The sequence below is a fragment of the Leptosomus discolor genome, chromosome 2 (assembly GCF_034619465.1).
Source record: "Leptosomus discolor isolate bLepDis1 chromosome 2, bLepDis1.hap2, whole genome shotgun sequence".
NCBI lineage: Eukaryota > Metazoa > Chordata > Aves > Leptosomiformes > Leptosomidae > Leptosomus > Leptosomus discolor.
Genome location: NC_141392.1, coordinates 31722332 through 31746612, shown reverse-complemented (window position 1 = coordinate 31746612; position 24281 = coordinate 31722332). Strand labels below are relative to the sequence as shown.

Below are 24281 nucleotides of genomic sequence, written 5' to 3'. Positions count from 1 at the left end.
ACAGAGCTGCTCTCGGGAGGAGAGGAGATGGAGCAGGAGTTTGACACCCCACCTGAGAGGCAAGAGGTGGACAGGGAGCGGCTGGTGGCCATCAGCGGGGACGGGCCTCCTTGTCTGCTTGGTAACTCTTTGTACCGATTTTAACCAGCTTTAATGGATAATTAGCTGTAGTGGTTTCTTAGCACATTACTGAGCTCTAACCTGTAAAAAATTGCATTACATGGATGACCAAAATGGCTTGATAAAACCAGCTGGGTATTTCCCTCCCTGCCTTGAAATCAAAAAGTGTTCTTTTCAAAATCAGCGTTCTGCCTGTCCATGCACAATAGGAGGGCTGCATGCAAAATGGGAAGCTAGCTGTAATAGAAGATAAACTTTTCTCTCCCCCTATCCATTTTAATTTAAAACATGGACTTGGGACTTTACAAGCTTTGCAGTGAGCAATTAATAAATAAAGAAAAAAAAAATCCTTTGCACCACCAGGATGTGTTTCAAAGGGATAAAGTCACCTAGCTCAGAAGCAGCGGAAAGGAACAGTATGTTCAAGACAATCCTGCAACATAACAATGCAGTGACACTTCAAAAATCTTTACCATTAGGTCAGATCCAAAGAGAATATTGCATCACTGAGAAACAAGCAGTGCCAGAGCATAAAGGATTTCATTATGGCCAAGTGCAATATGTTTCACTTTGCACAGAAGGACTTTACATTCAGAAAAAGTGATATATCACTGAAAACCATTTCAGCAATTACCTCACTGCATTCACAACATAAAACTACATTTCCGGATGATACTTGTTTCTACATCCATTATAACAAGCATGACTATAACCATGAGTTACTTGGCTAAAACCAGGTATTTCAAGGATTCATTCATGTTTATTACCAAGGGACTACATCTCTTGTTAAAGTCACTTACTCAGAGCAAACTTAAACTATAAAAGAAAGTTTAAATGATCATCTGGTTCATCAGATTACCAGATAAAGCACACATTCATGAGTAGGTTTTGTCAACCCTAAGTCCATTATTTCACTAGAGATTCACTGGTTAAAACAGATATAATAGAATGATAATTACAGCATTACATACTGCATTCTCAACATGTTTTCCATCTAACACTTCATTTTGTTCCTTTAGAAAGAAAAATGTAAAAGACTTTAAGCAGAAGCTTCACCTCTTGTACTCTGACCCAGTCCAACAGACTGACTGGATCGTGATATGAAAATTAATCAGCATATTGAAAGTACGTGTCATGCCTGCCAAATGACTTCGATAGAATTAGAGAAAAGGAAACACTAAAAATTAAGAGTGGACAAGTGATCCTCAAGTAAATGACTTGCAGAAGGAAGTGTTAAGCTCTGCTTGGCCTGGAGAATCTCTTCACCTCAGGAGAAAGGGAAGAAGCAGAGTATGAATACACTGATAAGAAAGCAAACTATAGGGTGGAGAAGTGACTAATCCCAAAGCGTCTGTCAAACAGTTCTTTCCATTTTTTAAAAACCCCTTCTAATGAGCCTCTCACTGAGTGTCTTCTACTGATGAAGAGTCTTTCTGTAATTATTGCTCTCCATTGGAGCTCAGTGCAGAGCAAATGGAAAGGCTTTAAGTAGCACATGCTCAAGGCAAAGAGCTGGAAATTTATTTTACAAGAGTAGCAAGCCAATTTTTCACCATATTTTTATTCACCCCGGTTCTCCTTTTCTCCAGGCAGAAAAGCTAGACCCAGTGCATTTCCCTTGAGTCTTCCCCATGACATTATTAATAATAAAAATGTCTTTTCCACTGGATGGCTTCTACAGTATCTGCCATCCTTCTCTTTCTGCTACTGCAGCAACTGGCGATTGCATTTCCTTTAGGAGAAAGCTGTCCTCACAATATCTGCTTTTCTATTATACTAGTAATAGAAGAGCAATCTGTCACTCACTCCAAAGGAGACAGAAGAAGTGGCGAATGATACATCGTGTCATTTTAGGCCAGCAAATGTAAATGATTTTGAGCCACATCAAAAGACAAATGTGAACATCTGTTTCTTTTTCCCGGCATGGCAGTTAGTTCAAAAAACAGGAGTTTGTGAATTACAGTAGCGCCCTACAAACAAAATAAGCACATCAGACACTAAAATACCTACTTCTGGCCATATATTTTGCTTTCCTTTGCCAAGCTGACTACTGCTTGATAGACGCTTGCTCTCTCCTCTTGGCCTTTTTCTTTGAGATCAGCAAGAAAATTCTCTCCCAAATGATATATACCCTCATTTAGATTTGGTAGAAAGCAGGCTAAACAGTGATCAATCAGCACACTCAGCAAGCTGGCAGAGCAAACGGCACTTCTAACTAAACCAGAAAACCGGATACTCTGTGAGTGCCTGCCCACTTTATGTTAATGAGAAGTATTTAGCATGCACAGTGATATGCCAGCTGCAGTAGCAGCCCAAAAACGAAGCAGATGACATGATAAATACTAAGCCAGCAGTCAGATGGGAAAGGGCTGGGACAAGATCGCTATGAAAGTCCAGAGGACAAACTCTCAAGCAGCAGCACCAGAGCAGGTTTTAGTATTCTTCCCATTTTCTCTGTGAGAGCCTGGAGGCACATGGCTTTTTACATCTTTCACTGTTCTTGCGACAAACATGGCAAGTGAAAAATATTAATAGCCTGCTGGCCTCTTGGCTCTTCCCATTTCAGAGCTGAATAAGTGCCAGGTTTGCTCATACACCTACTCCTCTTCAGCAGTACCTTTCTTCACAAGCAGTCAGTGACGTACTTAGGGCCGAGGCTAAAGTCAGCGTCTCAAAAACTGGTGCAAAAAAGACATTTTCCAGAAGAGAATAGGATTGCAGATAACATATTTTTAGTTAAAGGAAGAAATTCTGCATAACCAGTACAAACCAGTCTACTTCTACCCCTCCCAACATAGATGTTATTAATAATAAAATTGTTTTTGCTACTGAGAAAGCTGTACCTATATCATTCATAGCGTGTCAAGAGTCAGAGTAAGGTTCCTTCAAACCTCCGCCTTCCTGGAGCAGAAATAAAAGAGACAGAGGGCTGATGCCTCAGGCTCACATCTTATTGCCACTCTCACATATCTGTGTATGTACCACATCTCCAAGCACCAGGTTTGACCCTGTTACATCCCTGCATGGCTTTTGCCATGCAAGTCTGTGTACACCTTCTGGTTCTCTGGGTGGCCAGCGATCACACATCTCTTCTGCGGCCTGGCCTGAGAATTTCTCTTCAAGCTGGGCCACGCTTCTATGACAAATGCAAATACAAACCAAGATCTGGCAGATAAAGGATGTCAGTTTTGAATTATCTTTTTTACAGCACAAAAATACTGCCACGGTAATCGCACTAATGATGTGAAAGTCCTTCTAGGATAACAGGGAAACTAATTACTGAGGAAATTAAAAATATAGGCCTTGATCTTACAGCTGTTACTTTCTGCACACACGAGTAGATATGCTGACTTCAGTGAAACTCCTAAAAAGCGAGAAGAGAGCACATGTATATCCATATATACACTCAGGATCATACAGCCTGCAGCCATTTTCAGACTATTCCAGTGGCAAAATGATATCAGACATAAAATAAGAAGCACGTACACACAAATGCCATTATTGTAGAACTATATACACATTAAAATGAATCATTAGGGTGGCGGCCTGAGGTTACTGAACATTTTCAGTTTGCATTTTAATTTCTTTTAATTAAATTATGATTTAGGTCAATTTTAATCACTACTTGTATATAACCCCTTTGGGGTAAATTTTAAGAAGGGTTAGTAAAGAGTTATCTGCAGTAATTGTTTAATGGAGTTATGAGGCTTCTTCCCTCTGTGCTGCTCCAACAAATTTCCCTCACTGCAGACGCAGACCTGAACGCACTGCTGTCAATGCACCCAGCCTAGCAAAGTTGTCAGTGTAATAAATAACAGGTTTTCATTTTCATGCAGCATTTTGTCAAGAATTGTCGAGGAGTGTGGGAAAAGAATGAGAAAACTGTAGCTTGTGGGGATTATCTCAGAGGTTAAAAATAACACTATTGTATTTCACCTACTTAACGTCCTGGGAAATATAGGAGCCTAATCTAAAGCCCACTGAAGTCACTAGGCATGTTCCCCTTGCCTCACTCCTCCGTGGATCACAAGGCAAGTAACTTGGCTTCATCATAGCTTTCCTGGCTAGGGAAGAACCAGGGGACAACAGCTACAGCATCAAATTAGGTGCTTGGAAGACACGAGCACTCAGATTTGTCCCAACCCACTTCATACTTAACATTGCTGGGAATGTTGTGTTAGGCTGGTTTTTCACTGGGTGTAATCCTTCTGTCTGACATATAGCATGACTCAGATTTTGCAATACAGGTGCCTGGCAAGAGACGTCTAAAATTTTACTGCCAAAGATGCTGCTCATCGCTATTTCTGACAATCTGCAACTGTGACTGTTCAAAACAAATGAAAGCAGACATCTCCCAGAAGCTCGAGCTGTCCAACACAGCCAGAATATGGACATCATACTCCAGACATCATATGCAGCCCGTACAGAGTACAACGATACAATTGGCATTCGGCTGCAAAGAACGCACATACTGTGCTGCGCAAGTATTAACACTGCTATCATGGTGTACACAAATGGACAGAAATCATTCATAGGAGTTGATGCAGGTTGAAGAGCAGGCTGAGGCTGAGCTCAGGGCAGAGTGAAGCAGCCCTGACTCCTAGATCTACAGGCAGTCCTATCTAAGTGACAGGGAAAGAAAGGGAGCCCACACGTGAAGGTGCACAATACAATCACAAATTTTATCATTACTATGTCAATTTACTATTCATTCATACTCTCCTGGTTTGCCTAAGAGACTGGGTAACCACACCATTAAGGAGTGTGGCACAGCTTCTTTTCCAAGCCACAGCCAAAATAAAACATGAGACCTATTTAAATTCTTTTGCATACAGGTCACAAAATCATGTGGTGTGGCAATTTAACAAAGTGAAGAAATGGATGGAGAAGCCATACAGGACATCACACTCATTAAAAACAGCATAAAATGTGAACCGAAACATGCACTATTTTGCATCAATATTTCAGAACTAGAAGACTAGCCCTGCGCTGGACCTGAACAATCACAAGGGTTTACTCACATCATGGTTAGAAATAAGAAATTAATTCCCTGACAGATGAGTCCCCTGCAGGTACACTGGTTTGTCACTGTGTATAATTCTCCTCTGACAACATTGCATTAGTCACTTTAGTAACCTAGTATTTTGCACCTTAACTCATCTCAGGAGAAAGAAAATCTACTCTGAAGCATCTAGGGTGAAAACAGGAATTGAAACTGTTTGCCTGGTGTGGTTTACACACATGTACATTTGGCTGCTAAAAGAAACCTAAATGGGTAAATGGTCAACACAATGGGACTGCACATCACCTGTGGAAGCCAAAATAAGCTTCATTTTCAAATTTGTCTTGTGTAGCCACTGCATGGAAATTTACTGAAACAGTTGAAGCCACTTCAGCAATGCAAAGAATCTCCTAAGAAGGGTTTGCTAGGAGAGCAAATACAAATAAAAATACAGATAACGTCCTGGTTTTCCTGGCTAAGTGGAAAGTGATCACCCGATATTCTGAGAGCTGTAATCAGTCAAGACAGATGGTGGACTTCAAAACAGAAGTGAAAAGAGAAGCTATCAACAGAAGCGGATAGGGGTTAATAGCATCACTTTAAATACAACCAATCTGCATTAAGGTGAAACATTTCACAGAGATGTTTGATACACATGCTTCCCAGGGAATTTCTTCTGTAGTACTTTATCTTAATTTAAAATTTTATTTAAGGATTTGATTTGGTGGCAAAAAGAATATAGTAACTTCTAAGCTATCTTAATAAGAAGTAGCACTTTTAAGGCTGAATAAGAGAGTGTGTGTTTTTGAAGTATAATTATGTGTCTAGATGTTCATTTTTAGTAGATTATGAGTGGAGTAGAAATTTACTGAAGAATATTACTGCCCTGTGGGATGCAAAGAAGAAATGTAGCTACAATTTCTCAAATGATAAAAGAATTGCTTGCTATAAACTGAGGAACATTTTAAAACTAATCAGAAGTCAAATCTAGTTAATATTAAATCATAACTTAGAGAGGGAGACACAATCAGGCCTGCATAGTATTAGAAGGCCTTTAGAAAAGACACTTTGAACATCACTGTGTAATGGTAACACACAGCAGCTGTTGTATGCACCCCCCTGCCCCAGGGAGGATTAAGCCAGCCTCAGAGGAAAGCAGCATAAGCCAAGCACTGTTGACTTTTCTGTGTGCATACACTACATGCTTCTCTATGAAGCTACTGCATGAGAAGCAAAGCTGCAAAATTCTTGGTATATAAAAGAGAACCAGGAAGGGGAAGCCTTACATTAATCTCACAGTTAAAGTACTGAGCTGTAAAATGAGTTTTATTTTCTAGTCCCAAGACTATGAGCTTTTTGTCACTGGACAAAAACTTTTTGGGAGAAGGGATGAGGAGCTACTGTGTCTCCCTCTCAGTGAGCATCCTACCTAATCGCTGTGACCTTCGGAACCAATGAGTTGTCAGGATAAGATGCAACTCTATTTCACTTCATTTTTAGTGTGTACTCCAATTATTAGACTGACATCTCTCATGGACAGAGCATCCACTGAGCGAGGCAGGAGCCTGCTGGTGAGCCTTGGACTCCTGACTCTGCCAAGCAACGTTTCAGACATTTGATGTTGCCCTTGAAAGCCAAGGGGTCGACAGTGTGATGACCCCATCAGGCAAAGGAACCAACTCTACCAACTATCTTAAAGGTGATTTGTGTTCATTTTGACCTTCCTGGTTTGGCTAATCTATCAAACCGTTCTCCTTCCCACCAAGTGAACAGAAAGCAGACAAAGTTCATCCTGGATGAGCAATTCCAACAGACCAGCTCCTAGCACATACACTCAGCTAGGTGATCATGTGAGACCAACAACCTATCAATCTACCTTGAAGAATCTGGTCATTCATTTTGGGAGAAGCTTATGAGAAAAGCTGGTGCAAGACAACTTGCAGAGCTCCAGTTCTGTCTTCATATCCCCTGAGGGAGGGCAAGGATGATCCTGACCTCAGGAGGCACAGAAATAGCTTTTGCTGCATGGATTGATTATCTTTCTCCTGGAGGAGGAGAAAGATCAGGCATTTGTGCTGCTGTTATTGGATGTATTAGTTGTCTTTGATACAATATTGATCACCTGCAGACTGTGGTGGGAATGGATGGGGCAGCTCTAGGGTTAGCTCCATTTTATATCTGAGAAATCCTGTAAAGAAGGAAAGGGCAAACAGTTTTGCTTCTCCTAGTATCAAGAAAATTTATTGCACGCACGTTGCCATTCAGTACATATAGGAGGACATTTGGAGAGGTAGCTAAAAGAAATAAGGAACATTTTAAATTTTTGTTCGTTCCACTTCTGTAGAAATTGTTTGCTTTTGCTTGGTGACAATCAGTAGGATGAGAACAGGTGACCTGTGGCATTTGTGCTAACTCGTGTCTGCTATACTGTGACAAGTACTGCCATTTTGTCAATGTCATTACTTCAGGATTGTGTTATGAAGCTACCGAAGTAAGATGTGCTAAGATTTGTTTAGTGCCGAACATATTTTTCTCACCTGAGACTTTACACTCAATCACTGAGTGCACCTGACCGAGGGGAAAGGCAAAATTACCACTGGCGGATTTTCCCAGGATGTGGGAAAGTGTAAAAAAAAAAAAAAAGAAAAAGAAAATTACACTATATGTTTACACATGTCAAACCTGAAATACTGCAGGGAACCTGTGAGTAAAGAATGTTTCTCCATGTATCCAGTCGACCCATTTCCCCAGACAATAACCCACACTACAATGAAAAACTACTGAATACAACCATTGACAGGAGAATCTGCTATGCAGTTCACACTTGCTTTTCTCTATCAATGGTCTGAAGGCAGAGAACAATATATCTAATAGCATAATAACAGACACCATTAATACTTCAGAGGTTCAGTAGAAAATTGCTTTCATTAGCATGTCAAGTGTTTATTTTAGCTTACTGCAAAACAAGCTCCTTACATACAGCCACTTACTCGACTTTCCTTGATTGCAGAGAGGGCAATAATGAAGGAGCCTACTTTCCCTCATCTTCTGTGGAGATTTTTACATGCACTGAAAAGATATTGCTCCATTACCTCTAGCCAATGAACCAGTTTGGCACGCTGGAGAAAAATATTACAGCAGAAATATTACTGAACTCAGTGGAATAGTTTTTACAGACTGCCACAAGGGCATGCATGAGGCTGTTCAAATAGCAAGTTGTAGTCCCATCTTCAGTCTAAAAGGACACTGACGACTAAGCAGAGGAAAAAATATCTGTTTCTTCCTGTGCCTCGGTGTACATTTGTTAAATATTTTATATCTGGTCATATTACCAAGTGGAAAATAATAACTTGTGTTAAATGTAAGTATCTTTGGACTTGCTTTTATTGCTAAAAGCTATGGGTTGGTTGTTTGTTGCCTTTTTTTTTTTTTTTAAGAACTTGGGATACCTAAAGCATGCGAACTATCCCAAAATTAAAACACGCTGAACACAAAGCAATTCAGTTTTACCATGAGGAAAAATCAACAAAGTTGACCTCAGGCAGATTTTGGCTTTATTGTGTTTTATTTGAGACTGTTTATATGCATTAGCTACTCAGAAGTTCCTTTAAAATGAAAAAGGAAAAAAAAAAGGCAGATTTTTAGAAGTGAAGACAAACTCCTACCTAAATAAAATTACTCAGACATGTAGTTCTGGTTCGTGTCACATATTCACAGCTTTCATAATCTTCAAGGCTCCCCATTAAAAGTTCTTTTAATTAGTCAAAACCAGCAGCTAATAATTACAACAGTAGAAATCCTATTCTCAGACAAATGTGTGCAAATCCCATTTACTTAAATGGAAATGGCTCACAGGTGTGTTACATTAGACTCTAGGTACTCAGCAACTTTACAGGAATTCAGTGTCTGGAGCCTAACTGCTTGACTCCTCTTCAAAACAGAGGCACAGGTAATGCCACAGAAATCTGATCCAGGCTTCTTCCCCAGCACCCCTCATCAAACATGTTAATTACCTCTTTTTTTCACCATCACAACAACCCTCAAGTCTAAATTTAGACTTTCAATCCTAAACATTACAGATCTGGTTCCTGCCTAAGGAGAAGAGGACTCTGTCACTGGATAGATTAAATCCTGCAGCAGTGACTATGTGTTACAGGCCTCAATTCTGCATCAGCAAAATCTACTGTACAGCATCAAATTCAAGGAGTTCAGGCATTTTACAGCTCAAGGGTAATGCAATCATTCTTTTGCCATACTATTTACTTCATCCTTCCAGTGCATTTGTTTCTCCTCCACAAAGTGAACTGTAGGTCACCAGGAAACATTGTCAGGCACAGTAAACTAGGAAACCGTACCGAGTAAGCCACAGAAATAGTGGAACAACATCAGTTATTTTTCCAGTGGAAGGAAAACCTTAGTTTTCCAACACACTTTTTTTTTTTCTCCTTTTATTTTTTTTTTAAGATACTGACGCAATGAAAGCTTCTAGCCACGCTCTGTACAAAAATACATCATAAAAACTACTATTGTTTCACCTATTTAGGAATATGGAAAATGACACCATGATACCACACGCCGTTTAGCCTGCATACAAATTGACACGTGGTTTGTCATCACTGAATTCTCTATTCCAAACATAAAATCAGTATTTTAATTTCAGCTGGGTTTAGTGCAGCATGAAAGGAAAGACAACCAGTCAGGATGAGATTTCTTGGGTCCCCCCACACCTTCAAGACGATGACAGCTATTGCTTTAAGTACTTGCCATTAACAACCAGTCACAATGTTAGTGACAGGACGTTACTAGCAGTTACTTAAAGTGATAGATGTTAACATTTTTCTGCTCTTTATGACTCACAATATACCCCAGTCAGAATATTTTAGGAGCTGAATGCACAGTTCTAGGTCAAAATAATGAAGAACGTGGAGCCACTGGTTGAGGTGCAGAACGAGATGTGTCATTTGAGGAACATTACGTCAAAGAGAATCCATGATAAGGAACTGCCATGGATTAAAGATTAAGGTTCATCCTTTTAACTATTTCACGTAAGGGCAATTATCCAGCATTGGGGCATTTTACTCTTCCACACGTAGGACAGCAACATGAAACTCTGCACTCTGAAAATAAGTCTTTGATGTTAACATCTTTTAACAACTCTCCAAATGAGATACAGATTAAGAACAGACACTTTGATCCAATTTTAGAACAACCTAGACCACATTTACCTCCATACACACGGACAGGCTGCACTGAGAAGACCCAAGTGCAGGATAGCACTCTTACAGGGACAACACTATAGGCATAATGTTAAGCACCTGTGACTTCTGACATCTAGAGATGCAATACACTGCGTAAGGTCAGAGCCATAAACACCATAACTGGAGTGGAAAAGGATATAGCAAAAATTTATTCTAGAAAAGGAAAGCAAGAATTTTATTGCTCCATGATTTGCAGCAATTAGCTGATTTACCTGACCAACTTAACCAACCAGACTATGATCCAAGCCCTGCATAACATGAATTACATTTTGTATTATTAATTACATAAAGTCAGAACAGGTTAGAGATAAAACAGCAACAATTTCTCATTATATATCAGCAACAATCAGCAGCCTATCACATAACAACATCATTTATAACTTTGAATCTACCTTGAGATAAAATACACTTCAAAAGAATTACAATCTCATGATCTAGACCGAAAGAACTTTCTAAGTTGTGCAAACAACTTTCTCAAATGAAAGTTTTCCAATTCCTTCCTAAGAATTCAGAGTAAACCTTTCCCTCCAAAATGCAAAATTGATTAATAGCTTTGAAAAGCTGTCAGACGACATACCTTCAGCGCCATCTTGCAGGTCATCAGGCTGCTCTGCTTTGCTCTTTGTGGGAGACGTAGGCTGGCCTTTTTGTTCCAATCCTTGTTTAAACACAAAAAAACCCCACATATGTTACTTTGAAACTGTTTTATTGTATCAAATATTACTATGCATGATACCACAACAGTGAATACATGTTATCTCAGCACTCCATTCAGTACCCAGTGCCTATCTTTCTATTATTAAAATGAATTACTGTGCCATCTGTTATAAAAGTATCTTTCAGTTTGGACTGGACTTACCCTAACTTTCACATGACAGCAGTGAAGAAAGCTCATACTACAATAATGTACATCTTCACAAGCTCTTAATCTCTTCCGAAATAAAAAAATGTTCTAATTTGTAGTTTTCAACATAATATATATTATACCACATTATGGAACCATGGAGAAATAATCTGAACAAAATTATTTTTCCCTCTCAGCTCAAGCCTCCATTCAATGTTACAACACGGTAACAAATTAAAATTGACTGAAATTAATAATGAAATGAAAGGTAGGGAAGCAAGTTTGCTAGTGAAGTAAAGTTAAGGAAATGAAAGCTTTACGAGATAGAATGTTCTGGGTGAAAAAATCCATTCCAATCTTTTAGCCAGAAAGCAACAGAAAGATGGAGGAAAAAGAAAACCTCCTAAGTAAAAACAGTAGCTGAGGCCAGTTAAGTTGAAGATCTCCCCTATTTGCAGGGAATTAAGCTCACAGTGTTTGGTATCAGTCGGTTAAACTTTAAACTCTATGAACTTTTTCTACAGTGTTTTCAAAATATCCCATCATCTTAACATAGAGGATGAAATTAGTTTCTTTTCTGTAATAGAACTCAAGGCACAAACTGGTAGCACAGAAAGCCTGTTAGTACAAAAGAGAGGCCAAGCTGGAAATTAATCATAAAAGGTATTTGTAAATTAAGACATTTGATGAAAGCAGGTTCACTAATTAAAACATTCTTCAAACATTGCTGCTTAACCATTAAAGCAGAGAACGACAGACAATTAAAACTCAATTCATTGTACCTATTGAATCTATTCAACCGCGACAGGAAAATGACTTTCTGTTATTTGACTTTCTGTCAAACCTCCCGATACCATGTGCCCAACAGAGGGCTTGAGTGAAGGAGAAGCCTTTAGGCTTTTTCTTTAGACAACACACTTTTGTGCGTGCTGGAAAGAAACCTTGACTGCTTGTAACCAGGAAATTTAGGAAGACACGTGACCTTGCTTGGTTTACCCCTATTGCCACGCTGTGAGAAAATAAGGATCATGGTATTACCTCAAATCGATTATTTAGTTTGCAACTGAAAAAAAAAGCCATCTACATGTGTATTATAAACTGCTTAAGTGTTCCGAAAACTCCCATCTCTTCTGCTGTCATACGTACCCCACACAATCATCTACTCTGTATGTCACTGGATTTTTAAACAGCTCTCAGCAATCGGATTCCCAGTTCTCGTAAAGGACTCAGCTCTGCTAAGAGATGTAGGTACTACCTTTATCTTCTAATGTTCCACAACTACATATATCTACAACCAAAATGCTGAAAGTTTCCAAACAGGAGGTATGAAAGAAGTAAGAGAGGATGTGGAAAGGGAACTTGCAGCATCAAGGAGAATATTGTGTTCATTCAAGAGACAAAGAGGGAGTGAATCATTGGCTTTGCATGGAGCCCAGGAAACTCAGAAACGTTCTCTGTCTGCCTTTCCGGGAAACTGGTTATTCTACTGTGCTTATGTCCAAAAAAAAAAAAAGAAGAGCCACAGATTGGGAAACTGGCAGGAATTTACATGAAGCAACAGCTCACAATGTCATCTCCAAAATGGAGATCTGTATGTGAGTAATTAAATTCCATCTCACTTGCTTAATTTTAAGGAATGAGCATTACCCAAAAAAGCCAAACGCAACATTGTTCTTAAGAATTTCTTCTAGAACAGAATTTCTGTTTCATTACAGAATTCTGTACAGTTTGAGTGTGAAGGGCCCTTAGTGATCAGTAAATAAAGCCAGTTACTGCAAAGCAGAACATGGTTTGAGGGTTGGCTTGGTATCAGGAGGCAGACCTTTCCCAAAAGCACTTAACATGGGACATGTCATGTGTCATGTCATCACACTTGCCTATCTGAATTTGAAATTCAAATACAGTATTTTGAAGAAAACAGGAGTTTTCAAGTGCTAAGACGAATTTATTTCTGGAGCGGGAGGAATGTAGGAGTAACCACAAGAAACACTGTGCAGAAAAATAAAGGCAAAACCTGCCAGATAAAGACACACTTTGTCAACCCTTTAAAGGGGTTACTCAGAAGCAATGGTGATAGAGTTCAACAAAAACTTCAACACAAAAGAGAGATCCTGAAAATAACCAGGCTTTTAAAGATTGACTCCTGCCAACACATCTCCTGTTCTTTTAAAAAGTAACTTGATTATTTATAGTGGACCATATTGACATACGGCTTCTTTGGTTCTAATGCCACTCTGAACTACCTGCTACGTTCCCTTCTTTTGGTTGACAACAATTCACATCAGGAGACTGAATCAATAGGAGTGTTTCAATCAACACTCACCCCTCTAGTGACGAATTTTATCATCTAACCAATCTGTGAGGCTTCCTCCAGTCAAATGTCAATCAAGTTTAAGTGCAAATTTCCAGCCAGGTCTTTCAGGAGTATCTGAATGCGTTAGATAATATAACCAACATCTCAGCTGACAGCACAAAGATGGAGAGGGAGGAGGCTTACATTCAAAGAAGTCATAACTGTTACCATCTCAAAAGAAATGATCTCTTTGCACTCTATAAAGAACCTTAAAATGCTTACAAAAGGATGTAGAGGCACTGTCCCAGAAGAATGAGATTTCAATCACAATTTCACTGCTTTTTAGCAGATTTCCCTCATTCCAAAGGATCTGTGCAGGCTTCAAAATAATGGTTTTTTATTATGGTCAAAAATACAACTCTTAACCCTTTATGCTCTCCAACAGCATGTGTGTCTTTCAGAACAGTTAGCCAAATACTACAGAAATTTTGCCTGCAAATTTCTGTTTAGAAACAGCACACCTAGACACATGTCTGAACTGTTAGTATTAAAAGCTTTTCTAATCGTAATCATGCAAAAAGGTTTCTGAGCTCTAACACTGGGAGAAATGATTCTTCTTTATAGGCTAATTCATAAGGTCAACAAGTCACTTAAATCTCACACTCTGTCTCCAGATAAGCTATTCCCAAAATCCCTCACAACTTCCAAATCTCCCTGGTTACAAGTGATTGCTATTTTCCTCTTAAAAAAAAAAAAAAAAAAAAAAAAAAAAAAAAGAGGAAGTGTCTCACTCCAAAAAAAAGTGTCCAAGTGTAAGAGTGTGCACACAGTGGAATATACAAAGAAATTCTGTATTTATACAGCACTGACTATAATAGGGCTTCCCTTGTTAGTGTGAACAAAATCCTTTGTCCTGCCATTCTAGCTGGCTGTGGCTTCTGAAGTAATGAACAGGTGCTTAATTAGGATGCTGAGGACAGAAACAGGATAACCAGCAGGACACTTATTACAAAGAGCTATTACATGGGAAATGAGAGACAGTAATGTGGCAACATTCATACAGGTGAGGTCAAAGAGTTTTGGTACCTGGTGGAGAGTGAAGCTGAACAGGTTGAGGGAGAATTTAGATTCAGAACTGAACTCTTTTCTGTGTGGGGTTTGGTTTTTTTTTTTTTTACTGCTATGAGAATTATCTTACGTCAGTGCATAATAATGCCATACTAGTGCATAGGAATCTGGACCGTGCTTCTTATAATAGCACATGCTTCTATAATTTCCATGCAAGCACTGCAATTGTGCACACAATTATGGCAGGATTAGGACTTATTTTGCACGCTTCTGTGCATGGATATATGAATCTATGGGTATAAAAGCAAAGTCCTTCAAAAGTGAAAAGTTTAGAATAATCTTCCCTTAATGGAGCTTAAAACATAAAGCATCATGATTCTGCAGTGTTAAATCACTGAAGTTAAAGGTAGACAAGACTATTAGGTCATCTGGTCCTTCTCTTCACTTATGTAGGAAATCATTCATAAAGGAAAGCTGAGATGTAAAACTACACAGCTCCATATCCGCTATTAATATATCTGCCCTTTTGCCTCAGCCATTCTAATAGCAAACTGTATGACATATGGTAACACCAAAACACTTTGAATCAAATGGTGCCGTTAAGTCAGCAGCTGCTACAAGATACAACATCCAGAATAACAAACTTATGGGTTAAAGTCCCATGAGTCAAACATTGTTAAAAGAGTGGCCTTGAGTGTGTACATTTAATAAGACTACGTTATTTTTATTTTCTCATGTTTTTCTTATTCTAGTACATCAAATATATGCAGTGACATTATGTGACGGTATTAATGGAGATTATCTGGCAGATGCAATTAAGATATTTTCCTTATTTATTTTGAAGAGAAATCGTAGAAAGGAAGGCCTTTCTGCATGTAATGAGATATTTGCACTTCAGGGTGGCAGAAACACAAGATAGATTACTTTCATAATGTGTCTATCACTCAATACAGACATCTGGTTGTTTGTTATTCCTTACTCCCAGCTAATTCCCTAGCTGTTCCAAAGGCCTAATCTGGTGTGCACTGAAGTCAATTGACATATTCCCACTGACTTCAGCTGACACTAGACCAGGATCAAGTTTTTTTCCTCTAATTCTTGCCACTAGGTTTAAATTAGGACTGATTCTGTAACCTCCACCTCATTCTACTACATTCTTCAAATGGAAATAGGTACAGATACAGTGAATCTACATGTCATTTGTGTCCCTGTACTTCATGTTTTCTCTTGATTCAATATTGGCCCTCAGAAACACCTAGCCAAAAGGAAGTTGCAGGCACAGGAATTTAGGTGAAATTTAGAATATTTGAATCTCTGCCAAAGGTCCTACATGTGTGTAGTCTGCAACATGTGCTCTCCAAGAATCCAACTTTTTTTTTTTTTTTCTTAAGCACAGGAATTGGAGAAATAACCCCAAAGCAGATTAGACACGGACAGCTCAAAAAATCAAGGTCATCAATATTGGTGCCAACTGCTGACTCCATCTGCTGGAGTCATGACCCATGAAGTCAAGTGGAATGAAGAATGATTATTCAATTAATATCTTGAAGTGTGACTAGAAGTTGCTACTTTATTTTTCCCTTAGAACAGTAAAAAGCAGATATCTTTCAAACTGATAAAATCTTGAGTATAAAAATGAAAACTCCCCTCGATGCAGAAATTATGTATTTATAGTTCTGGCAAATGCATCCTAAATCATTAAAAAGTCCATACACAAATAGGTTAAAAGAGCATAACTTTTGTATATCTGCCCCACTACTGAAGCAGATCTACAAAAGCTACTTCTCCTTAGCCTTGTAGGTATTGATTACTGACAATCAGTGCACTGATTCCCAAAATACTTCCACGTGATAAATCAATAACCCAGTGCAGACTGCTGAAGCTCATAGCACCCTATAGGCAAACCTGTGAGGGAAGCTATGATCTCATTTAGCTCATGCGAACAAAGACAGACAGGTAAGGAAATATTTTCCTCAAAGGACTTAATTCAGCGATAATTTCCCAGAGTAGCTATGTAGCTTCACCTAAATTAATGAAGCTGTGAAGTATACAAGGCAAGAAAGAAGAAACCAGCTATTAAGTGGAAATATACTTCCTTTTAATTCTAATTTAAAATGCTTCAAAAGAAAAAAATCAATATAATTTGCATAATCTCCATAAAAGCAACAAGATGAAAAATGTAAAATAATTTGGCTTATAAATGTATACATGCCATGATAACTGTACAAAAAATGAAACTGGAAATGTTAGATGAATACTGCAAATTCAACTGTAGCATAATCTTTGGCAAATGTTTGTTGTATAAAGACAGTCTTTATTTTTTATGTATGTACAACTATATCAATCACACTAATTGTATTAATATTTCTAAAATTTCCTATCCAGTAATTTTGACATCAAAAAGTAATTATAATTATATGTAATAAAATCAACAGGCCAGAACAGCCATAAAAGTGCTAATCTATCAGTGCAACACATATCTACCTGTGTATATCCATATTTTCATATCTACGCATATACACCAGTCTTCAGGTATTTCTAAGTTCTAAGCTAATTAACTAGTTGCATAAATCATCATAATCCATTTGTCTTTAGGACAATCTTGCCAATTTAAGTAGCAAACATGCTGCTTCAAAAGCTTTTACCTCTGTTTTCTGGCTGGTGTATCTCTGCCTTTCTCCATGTGGCTCTCCTTTCTGATGCCTATCTTGTTGTAAAGGAAAGAACTGGAAGTTCCTGCACAGTCACTGGGCTATGATGGGATCAGGGTTACAGAGATCTGGGGTACAGTGAACATGCCTGATGTAACAAAAAGCCTGATCAAGAAGATTAAGTGGATTAAGATCTCTACAAAATATGAGCAGAAGTCTTCTGACTGGAAGCTTTTGTCCTCATGGGAGATAGCTAATCCTCTGTCCTCTCCTTTTCTTGTTCCTCAGGCCTTTCTTTCCTTTATACCTATCCATCATTTCCATTTCAAGTCTATCCACATCCACAAGCCCTAAACATTAACACTCGTTTTAAACAGCAAACTAGGAGGACCAGGAAAAAAATCCTCTGAAATATTATCCAATCAAGTTCAATGCATTTAAGAGTTTGTGGGGGAGTTTTGCTACCATTTCCATTGGGAACAAAACATGGCCACTAATCAGAATTGCAAATGACTCAAGAATTGTCGCATTCACACCTTTTTACAGACAAAAAGACTGCAGAATTTTAATTATTTTCCATTCGTGTTCAAACTAGTTATTAATAAAAAGCAACAGAGTATCATGCAGAGGCTCATGACAGATGATGACATTAAAAAGGTAGCCTCAGCCATTCTTACAATGCACTATTTATTATCAGGGATGGTTTACCCTGTGTTATGTTAAAACCCAGAGATGACTGTCATAACATTGGCAATAAATGATGGGCACTGCTTATCACAACCAAGGCAATTAGTTTCAAGAATTCTTTCAGTTTGGTTGATGCTTCAAAGTGATATATTTTAGCATAAAATATTGTTTACTCACCTGTCTCTTCACTCAGTTCAGTCCCCTCTTCATTAGCATCATCTGTCAAAAAAATTGAAAGAAAAATATTAACAAGAATATCAGGAAACATCTAAAATTAAATATTTCATGTTTCAGATTGCTCATATCTTAGTTTGCCTCCTCCCATTAATCATTCTGCAGTGAGATCTGGAGGTGGACGGGAAAAGAAGGTTTTGATATTGCACTGTTACTACCAGACACAGGAAATGCAGGGAATAAAATTCTGCATAACGTACAAAATTATATAAATTATGACTTGTATAAAATAAAATTGCATTCTCTTTTCTAGCAGACTTTTTTGTTTACTTGTTAAGTTTCAGTTTGCTTTGTTTCCTGGGAACAGCTGGCCATGTTAAGAAGAGAACTAGCTGTCTAGCAATCATACCACATCAAGAAATCACTATAAATTCGCCAGACAGGAGTTTGGTTTAAGACCAAACTTGGGCTAGCCAAGAATTGAACACTTGTAATTATTAAGGTGATATATCAAGAAAGCAGATTTCTTTTGCAAAAAGTTGCATTTCAGTAACAACGAATTTTTGTACCACAAGTTGTTTTGATGAGGAAAAAAAAATCTTAGCGTTAGTTAGCATCTAGGTAGTTCAATGTTCCATTAATCATCTAATGGAGAGCCACTGACCACAGAAGTTGGTCAACTATTCCTAATTCATACAGATTCTGTTTATATACTTTTAAACGGATTTGGGCACGTGCAAATTCTGTAGCAAGTCTACAAATCCTACCTAAAGCTCAACATCTTTCAAACTTGCATATGTGCATATTTGAATCCAAAGGAGTTTTGCAATATTACGATCAATGGTAACGGAAACAGTAGAATTTAGGTCCTAATTTACAGGGTCAGATCTTTACACTATAAATTCTGCTGAGAACAAAATGCTGTGACACACACTACGAGGAATAAGCTCTGTTTTCATCAAGATTTGGAGCCTGAAACTTTATTTTAAGTAGCATGAGAACAGAACAATTGGTTAAGAACAGAAGCCTCCACTGGGCATTATGTTTCCTATAAGCACTAAAATCACTAGTGTGAGAATTTTCATGGTTGCTTGTGACTCCTCAGTAGATGGATTTGTATCCATCCTTCTTCCCCTTCCATCTCATTCACACATGATCTGGAGGGCAGGACTTTCAGAAGCCATTAAACAACAGCAGGTTACATTTCTCTTGAGTATGCTTTAGTCTGGCCCAAAGGATCAGGACTGAAAAAATTCACTGCACATTTTACTTCCTTTCTCCTTATTCTGCAAACAATTGTTTTGGAAATCAAAAAGGCACACGGATCGCTACCGCAGAAATATAAATTTGTACACAAAAACTTTAAGGAACTTTGACAAGTAATTTTTGAAATAAGAAAATGAAAAATCTTGTTAAAGTCAATGGGAATTCTGCCACTGACTTCAATGGAGCCAAGATTTTCAAGTGGAGTCCTGACATTTTTCAACAAACCACTCAGAAAACATTTGGTTAACGTTGAGATTATTAATTATTCAGTTTCCAATAACATGTTCTTTCCATGGAAGTATTTATAATGAAACCAGCATGATAAAATTTCAAATTAATCTAAGACTTGACACTAAATCAGCAGAATATAATATCTTAAAATACATATATCACCTGGTCTTCTGCGGAAGTTCTTAATTATAGTTCTGTAAGTGACTTGGAATATGAAATTCCCAAAGCAACAGAATAGCTTCTAAGCTGGTGATAATGGACACAGACAAGAAATCCGATGTTATTAAAAAGTAGTGAAGTCATTATGCAATATAATTATGAAGAGGCAAAGACCACTTTTGTTAACTAATTGTGAATTAAAGGCTGTTTTTTTCTGGGAAAAGGAGCCTAAGTCTCACTAAAAGGCAGTAAAGTCCTTACATCATTTCTGAAAATGGGAGCTGGGCTCCCAACCGCTTGGTGACATGATCTCTAGGTCATTGTAATGCCTTTAAAAATTCCACCCCAGTCTAGATCTGAATCTGAGTTTCACTTTGGCACACAGCACTCCCCAGTCACTTCATGTGTCTATAATTCTTATTCTTACACTATGAATGCATCTGGTGGAAGTGCTTTCCTGTCAAGCATAAAGCAGTCTCTTTCACTGACCTTGGTATGGCTGGCTGAAGTAACAAACACCACGTTTAGTTGACCGAGCTCTAAGCCAAACCCAATTATTTGAGACAAAACCTGGTGTTTTAGAAATCTATACACAAAGTTCTAGCCTTCTAGAAGTTTGCTTTGGTTTGAAATATGCACCACAGACAGTCAATCTCAAAGCAAAACGGAGTAAACCCACAGAAGAACCCAAGAGTGAATCTTTGACACCAGTAAACATTTTCTTAAAGACATATCGTCAATATTTCTTGCCCAAACTCCCCCATTTGAAGGACCAGAGCTGAGGTTTTCTGTAACTCTCACCCTTACTCAAGAGCTGCTGAAAAATAATTGACTAGGAAAACATGCTATAGTGGGTGCACACATGTACCCACTCTTGGTTACTCTTTTGGCTGTGGAAGCAGGACAGCACTCTTTCACACGGCTTTCCCATTAAAGCCCTGGATTTTGGGAAGCTCTACCAGATCACCTTACTGGAAAATGAATGACAGACCCTGCAGCCTGGAACGAGAGGAAAATTAACAGTGACTCCCCACAAGGGTCAGCCCACCCCCAAGAAAACTTGCATCAGTATTTACAAGGCTAAGGATACAAGGAAGCCATCTAATCCAAAATGAGCCATATGGTTGAAAGCACAAAATTTTTCAGCTTATAAATTGGGTTATAGTATATAAAATTAAGGTATTAGATGGATGATGTATGGGAGAACAGTTTCCAGTCAAGTATAAAATAACTTACAGTTGAGAGTCAACCTATGATTGAAACTCACCCTCTAACTCTCATGCTATCTGGTGTAACTATATCTCTAAAGATCACATTGCTTTCCATTTGGGAGCAAGTTGCTCAGAGCATACACATTTGTATAAGTCATGGGCTCCCTTGTAGAGTCTTGTTCCACGTGATGCCTGTTACTCTTTCATTCCCCTCTCCCTTGTTACCTGCTGAGCTCTGTGAAACAGAATAATTGTACCACACCTGCTCTTACTGACACTGGAGAAGAGGATGCTTTCTTCTGTCATACTTATTTTTTTTTCTTTTGCCTTGCTGGTCAGGTTCTTTCTCTGTCTCGCTAGTCATTGCATACAAGTAAACACAAGCCAGATGGCTAAAACCATCAATCTGTGTTAAGATTTATGTTAGGAACAGAGAGGTGAAAGGCTCTAAATACCACTGCTAATCCCCAAAGCCATTAAATTGCCTCCTCCTTGTTGCTCACGCTTCTATTTGCATTCTTCTTCACGTTAGCACGCGGAGACTCAATGCTGTACAAACACCTTTTATTTTTAACCGTGCATGCATTGAAGATCTCCTACATGAGAGCCAGCTCCACGCTGCAGGAGACTGCTGTTTCATCTGCATTCAGGGCCTGCATCCCGGGCTGCCGGCGCTCCCCCAACAGCACTGCATGCTGCTAGCTCCTCTCTGCCTTCCTCTAACCTCTCCTCAGTTGCCTTGTCTCATCCTTCAGGATTTGTTCCTTTTCTCAGCGCTTTCTGCTGTTTCCTGATTTCCAGCCAACCCACCTGTCTCAGTCTGCTCCTCCTTGCAAGTGTGGCTCCATGAACTGAACACAACCAGGGGAGAGGCTGGGAGGGCACTGTGGGACCAGATCAAACTCCCCTCTGCAGCCTGTATACACACACACTGGCAAACAGAGCAATGAGATGGGCAGACCTGTACAGGAGGTTGAAGTGACAAGCTGGTAATCATGCTGCCAATATCTCAAAAAAAGCCAAAACCAAAAAAACCCATAAAACCTTTCAGGACTGACAGCTGCAGCCATCCTGTCGAGCTTATTTGCTATACAGAAACAGAGGTCCAGCTGAAATATTCCTGCCATCAAACATTCGCCTAGCAGGTACTCCATGATCTGCCTGTACAGTCTCCACTAGAATAACAGATGATGTACAGCACAACAGTCTCGCAATATTGAGGAAAATGGATCCCATTTTGGGGCAGTCTCTGCTTGCTCAAACAAAAAACTTCTTGTGTCCAATTTTGGAGTGGGGAGCAGTGTGGGCCAGGGTACACACGTGATGCAAGCTTTCTAAACCATGATAATATCAGGTTCGAGCAGCTGAAAAAAACAAGTGGGTTCTCATTCTCCATGTTTATCACACTTGTCTTTCCAAAACTTTGTCCCAAAGCTTCACTCACCTCTCTACACGATCATCTTAATATCCTTAGGGAGCTTTATAATCACGTGTCTTATCTAAATTTAAGCCTTAGTAATTGAAAAATTGCTTCTTTTTGATTGCTTACAACCACTGCTGCTACTCAGCAACAGCTTCACAATAGTATACAGGCTCTATGTCCATCTCAACCTAAAACACTTTTTTGTAGCATAGTAAACCACACAAGAACACCCTAGGGTTTGATGAAGCCCAAATGTATATATAAGGCTTGCAATGACTTAGGAGCTCACAAGCTCTTTTGGTTGTTTTGATCCCTCCAACTCAGGTCTCCACTGGGAGAATACAACAGACTGACCAATAGTATAAAAAAGGGAACATTTTCTTTGAGGAAAAGCAGATTTGGAAATCTCTGCCAGATGAGATCAACTAAACCCAGGCCTGACTCTTTTCACATCTACCTGTTAAAAAAATGGTATTTTCCATAAAGCTTTTGCTCCTTTTCAGCGCTCATAAGAGGAAGAAGAAAAAAAGAAAAAGATAAACAAAATGATCCTTAACAAAAAGGCACATTCTTCTGCTTTACGAGAAGAAATAGGACTTCTTTTGGTTCTGAACGTTTGTATCCTTTAATCATGCAATTCTGCATACAGAGCAATAGGCACTATATAAACTTCCACCTGACACTAAGCAAGTTTAATCACATTTTTTTCGTCTGATGATAAAGAAACTTCCACTAATACACTCTGTACATCCTGGCCTTACTGCAGCACCGGTGCAGTTTTCCTTCCCCTGTTGCTTAGTTACATCACCAGTCCCACAACACTAAGTCTCACTGAATGTAAAATGTGTTTGTAGCTTTTGAAGCTGTATCAAATAGAAATCCTTAGTATCAACCTCCTAAGAAGCTGGGCACTGTTTTTTTTTGTCACCACATAGATGGCTTCTTTTATGTACCATATCACTTGATCTGCTGTAAAATACACATACCTATAGGAGCCTCAGTCGCGTATAAAGGCTATGCGGTAGCTGTCGTTCCCACTGTGAGTGAACTGGACAACATTGTTCCAGTGCAGGAAGTGGTGCTCATAACCAGGATCAGATTTGGATTTCTATTTCCCAGATGCTTCTACCTTACACAAAAGGAGTGAGGCATTCCTTGGGAAAATATATATCAGTTTTTAAAAAGAATGTATTGCAAAACTTCCTTATTTCCTCCCTGTCATAAAATGCTGAAAACAACCGAGTTTGGTTGGCACAAGTGCTAAAGTGGATTTCTCACCCACGTGTATGCTAATATAGTAGTCACACACAAAATGGTATGTTTTGCATGTGGCGACACATTTCTAAATACAAGCTTTAACAAAATCTCATCAGTAATCTAAGGCAGAGGCAATTAAATGAGACAAACTCAAATTTTTAACTGCATCCTTTGCAATTAGAAGCACTCGAGCGCATGAAGTGACTCAGTGCTAGCGACCAGAGAGGCCAGGATATTTTTGAGCATGACACAAAATGCATTTGGAATGCTTTACATGGGATGCCACAGTATGCAACACAGCAGGAAGAAAAAAGATCCCTGATCAAAGATTCATTCACACAAGGTATTACACAGAAAAAGCTTCTGCTTCTTTGCCTTCTTGCGCCAGGCATCCGCGTGTGAAGGACTGAGTACAGAACAGCAATACATTTCCCTCCCCCTACCAGTCCCTCCCTGAGCCTAAGGTTACATATAGACCATGATGATTAATAGTCACCATTGGACCAGTCCTCTGTTGGTTGAGATAATCCTCTTTTTAACTATATTTAAGACCTACAGGCTCCGCAGCACCTCATAGCAAGCATTCTTATACCCTAACTATGTGTTGGGTGAAAAACGACTTCCTTTTGCTTGTTTT

The 24281-nt window shown here is 38.8% G+C and overlaps 1 protein-coding gene across 4 annotated transcripts in view; it reads right to left on the bottom strand.

Annotated features, from left to right (window-relative positions):
- The window catches only part of MACROD2 (mono-ADP ribosylhydrolase 2), an 877957-nt gene that overhangs the window by 52258 nt on the left and 801418 nt on the right, over positions 1-24281 (bottom strand). For 2 of the 4 annotated variants that reach the window (XM_086460839.1, XM_086460838.1), the window contains exons 10-11: positions 18101-18142; positions 10958-11038 (exon numbers count right to left, since the gene is read on the bottom strand). In XM_086460839.1, the coding sequence (XP_086316965.1) occupies positions 10958-11038; positions 18101-18142 (123 nt within the window). Of the gene's footprint in view, positions 1-10957; positions 11039-11624; positions 11628-18100; positions 18143-24281 lie in introns of all 4 variants that reach the window. The other 2 variants (XM_086460841.1, XM_086460840.1) reach the window with 2 other exon arrangements.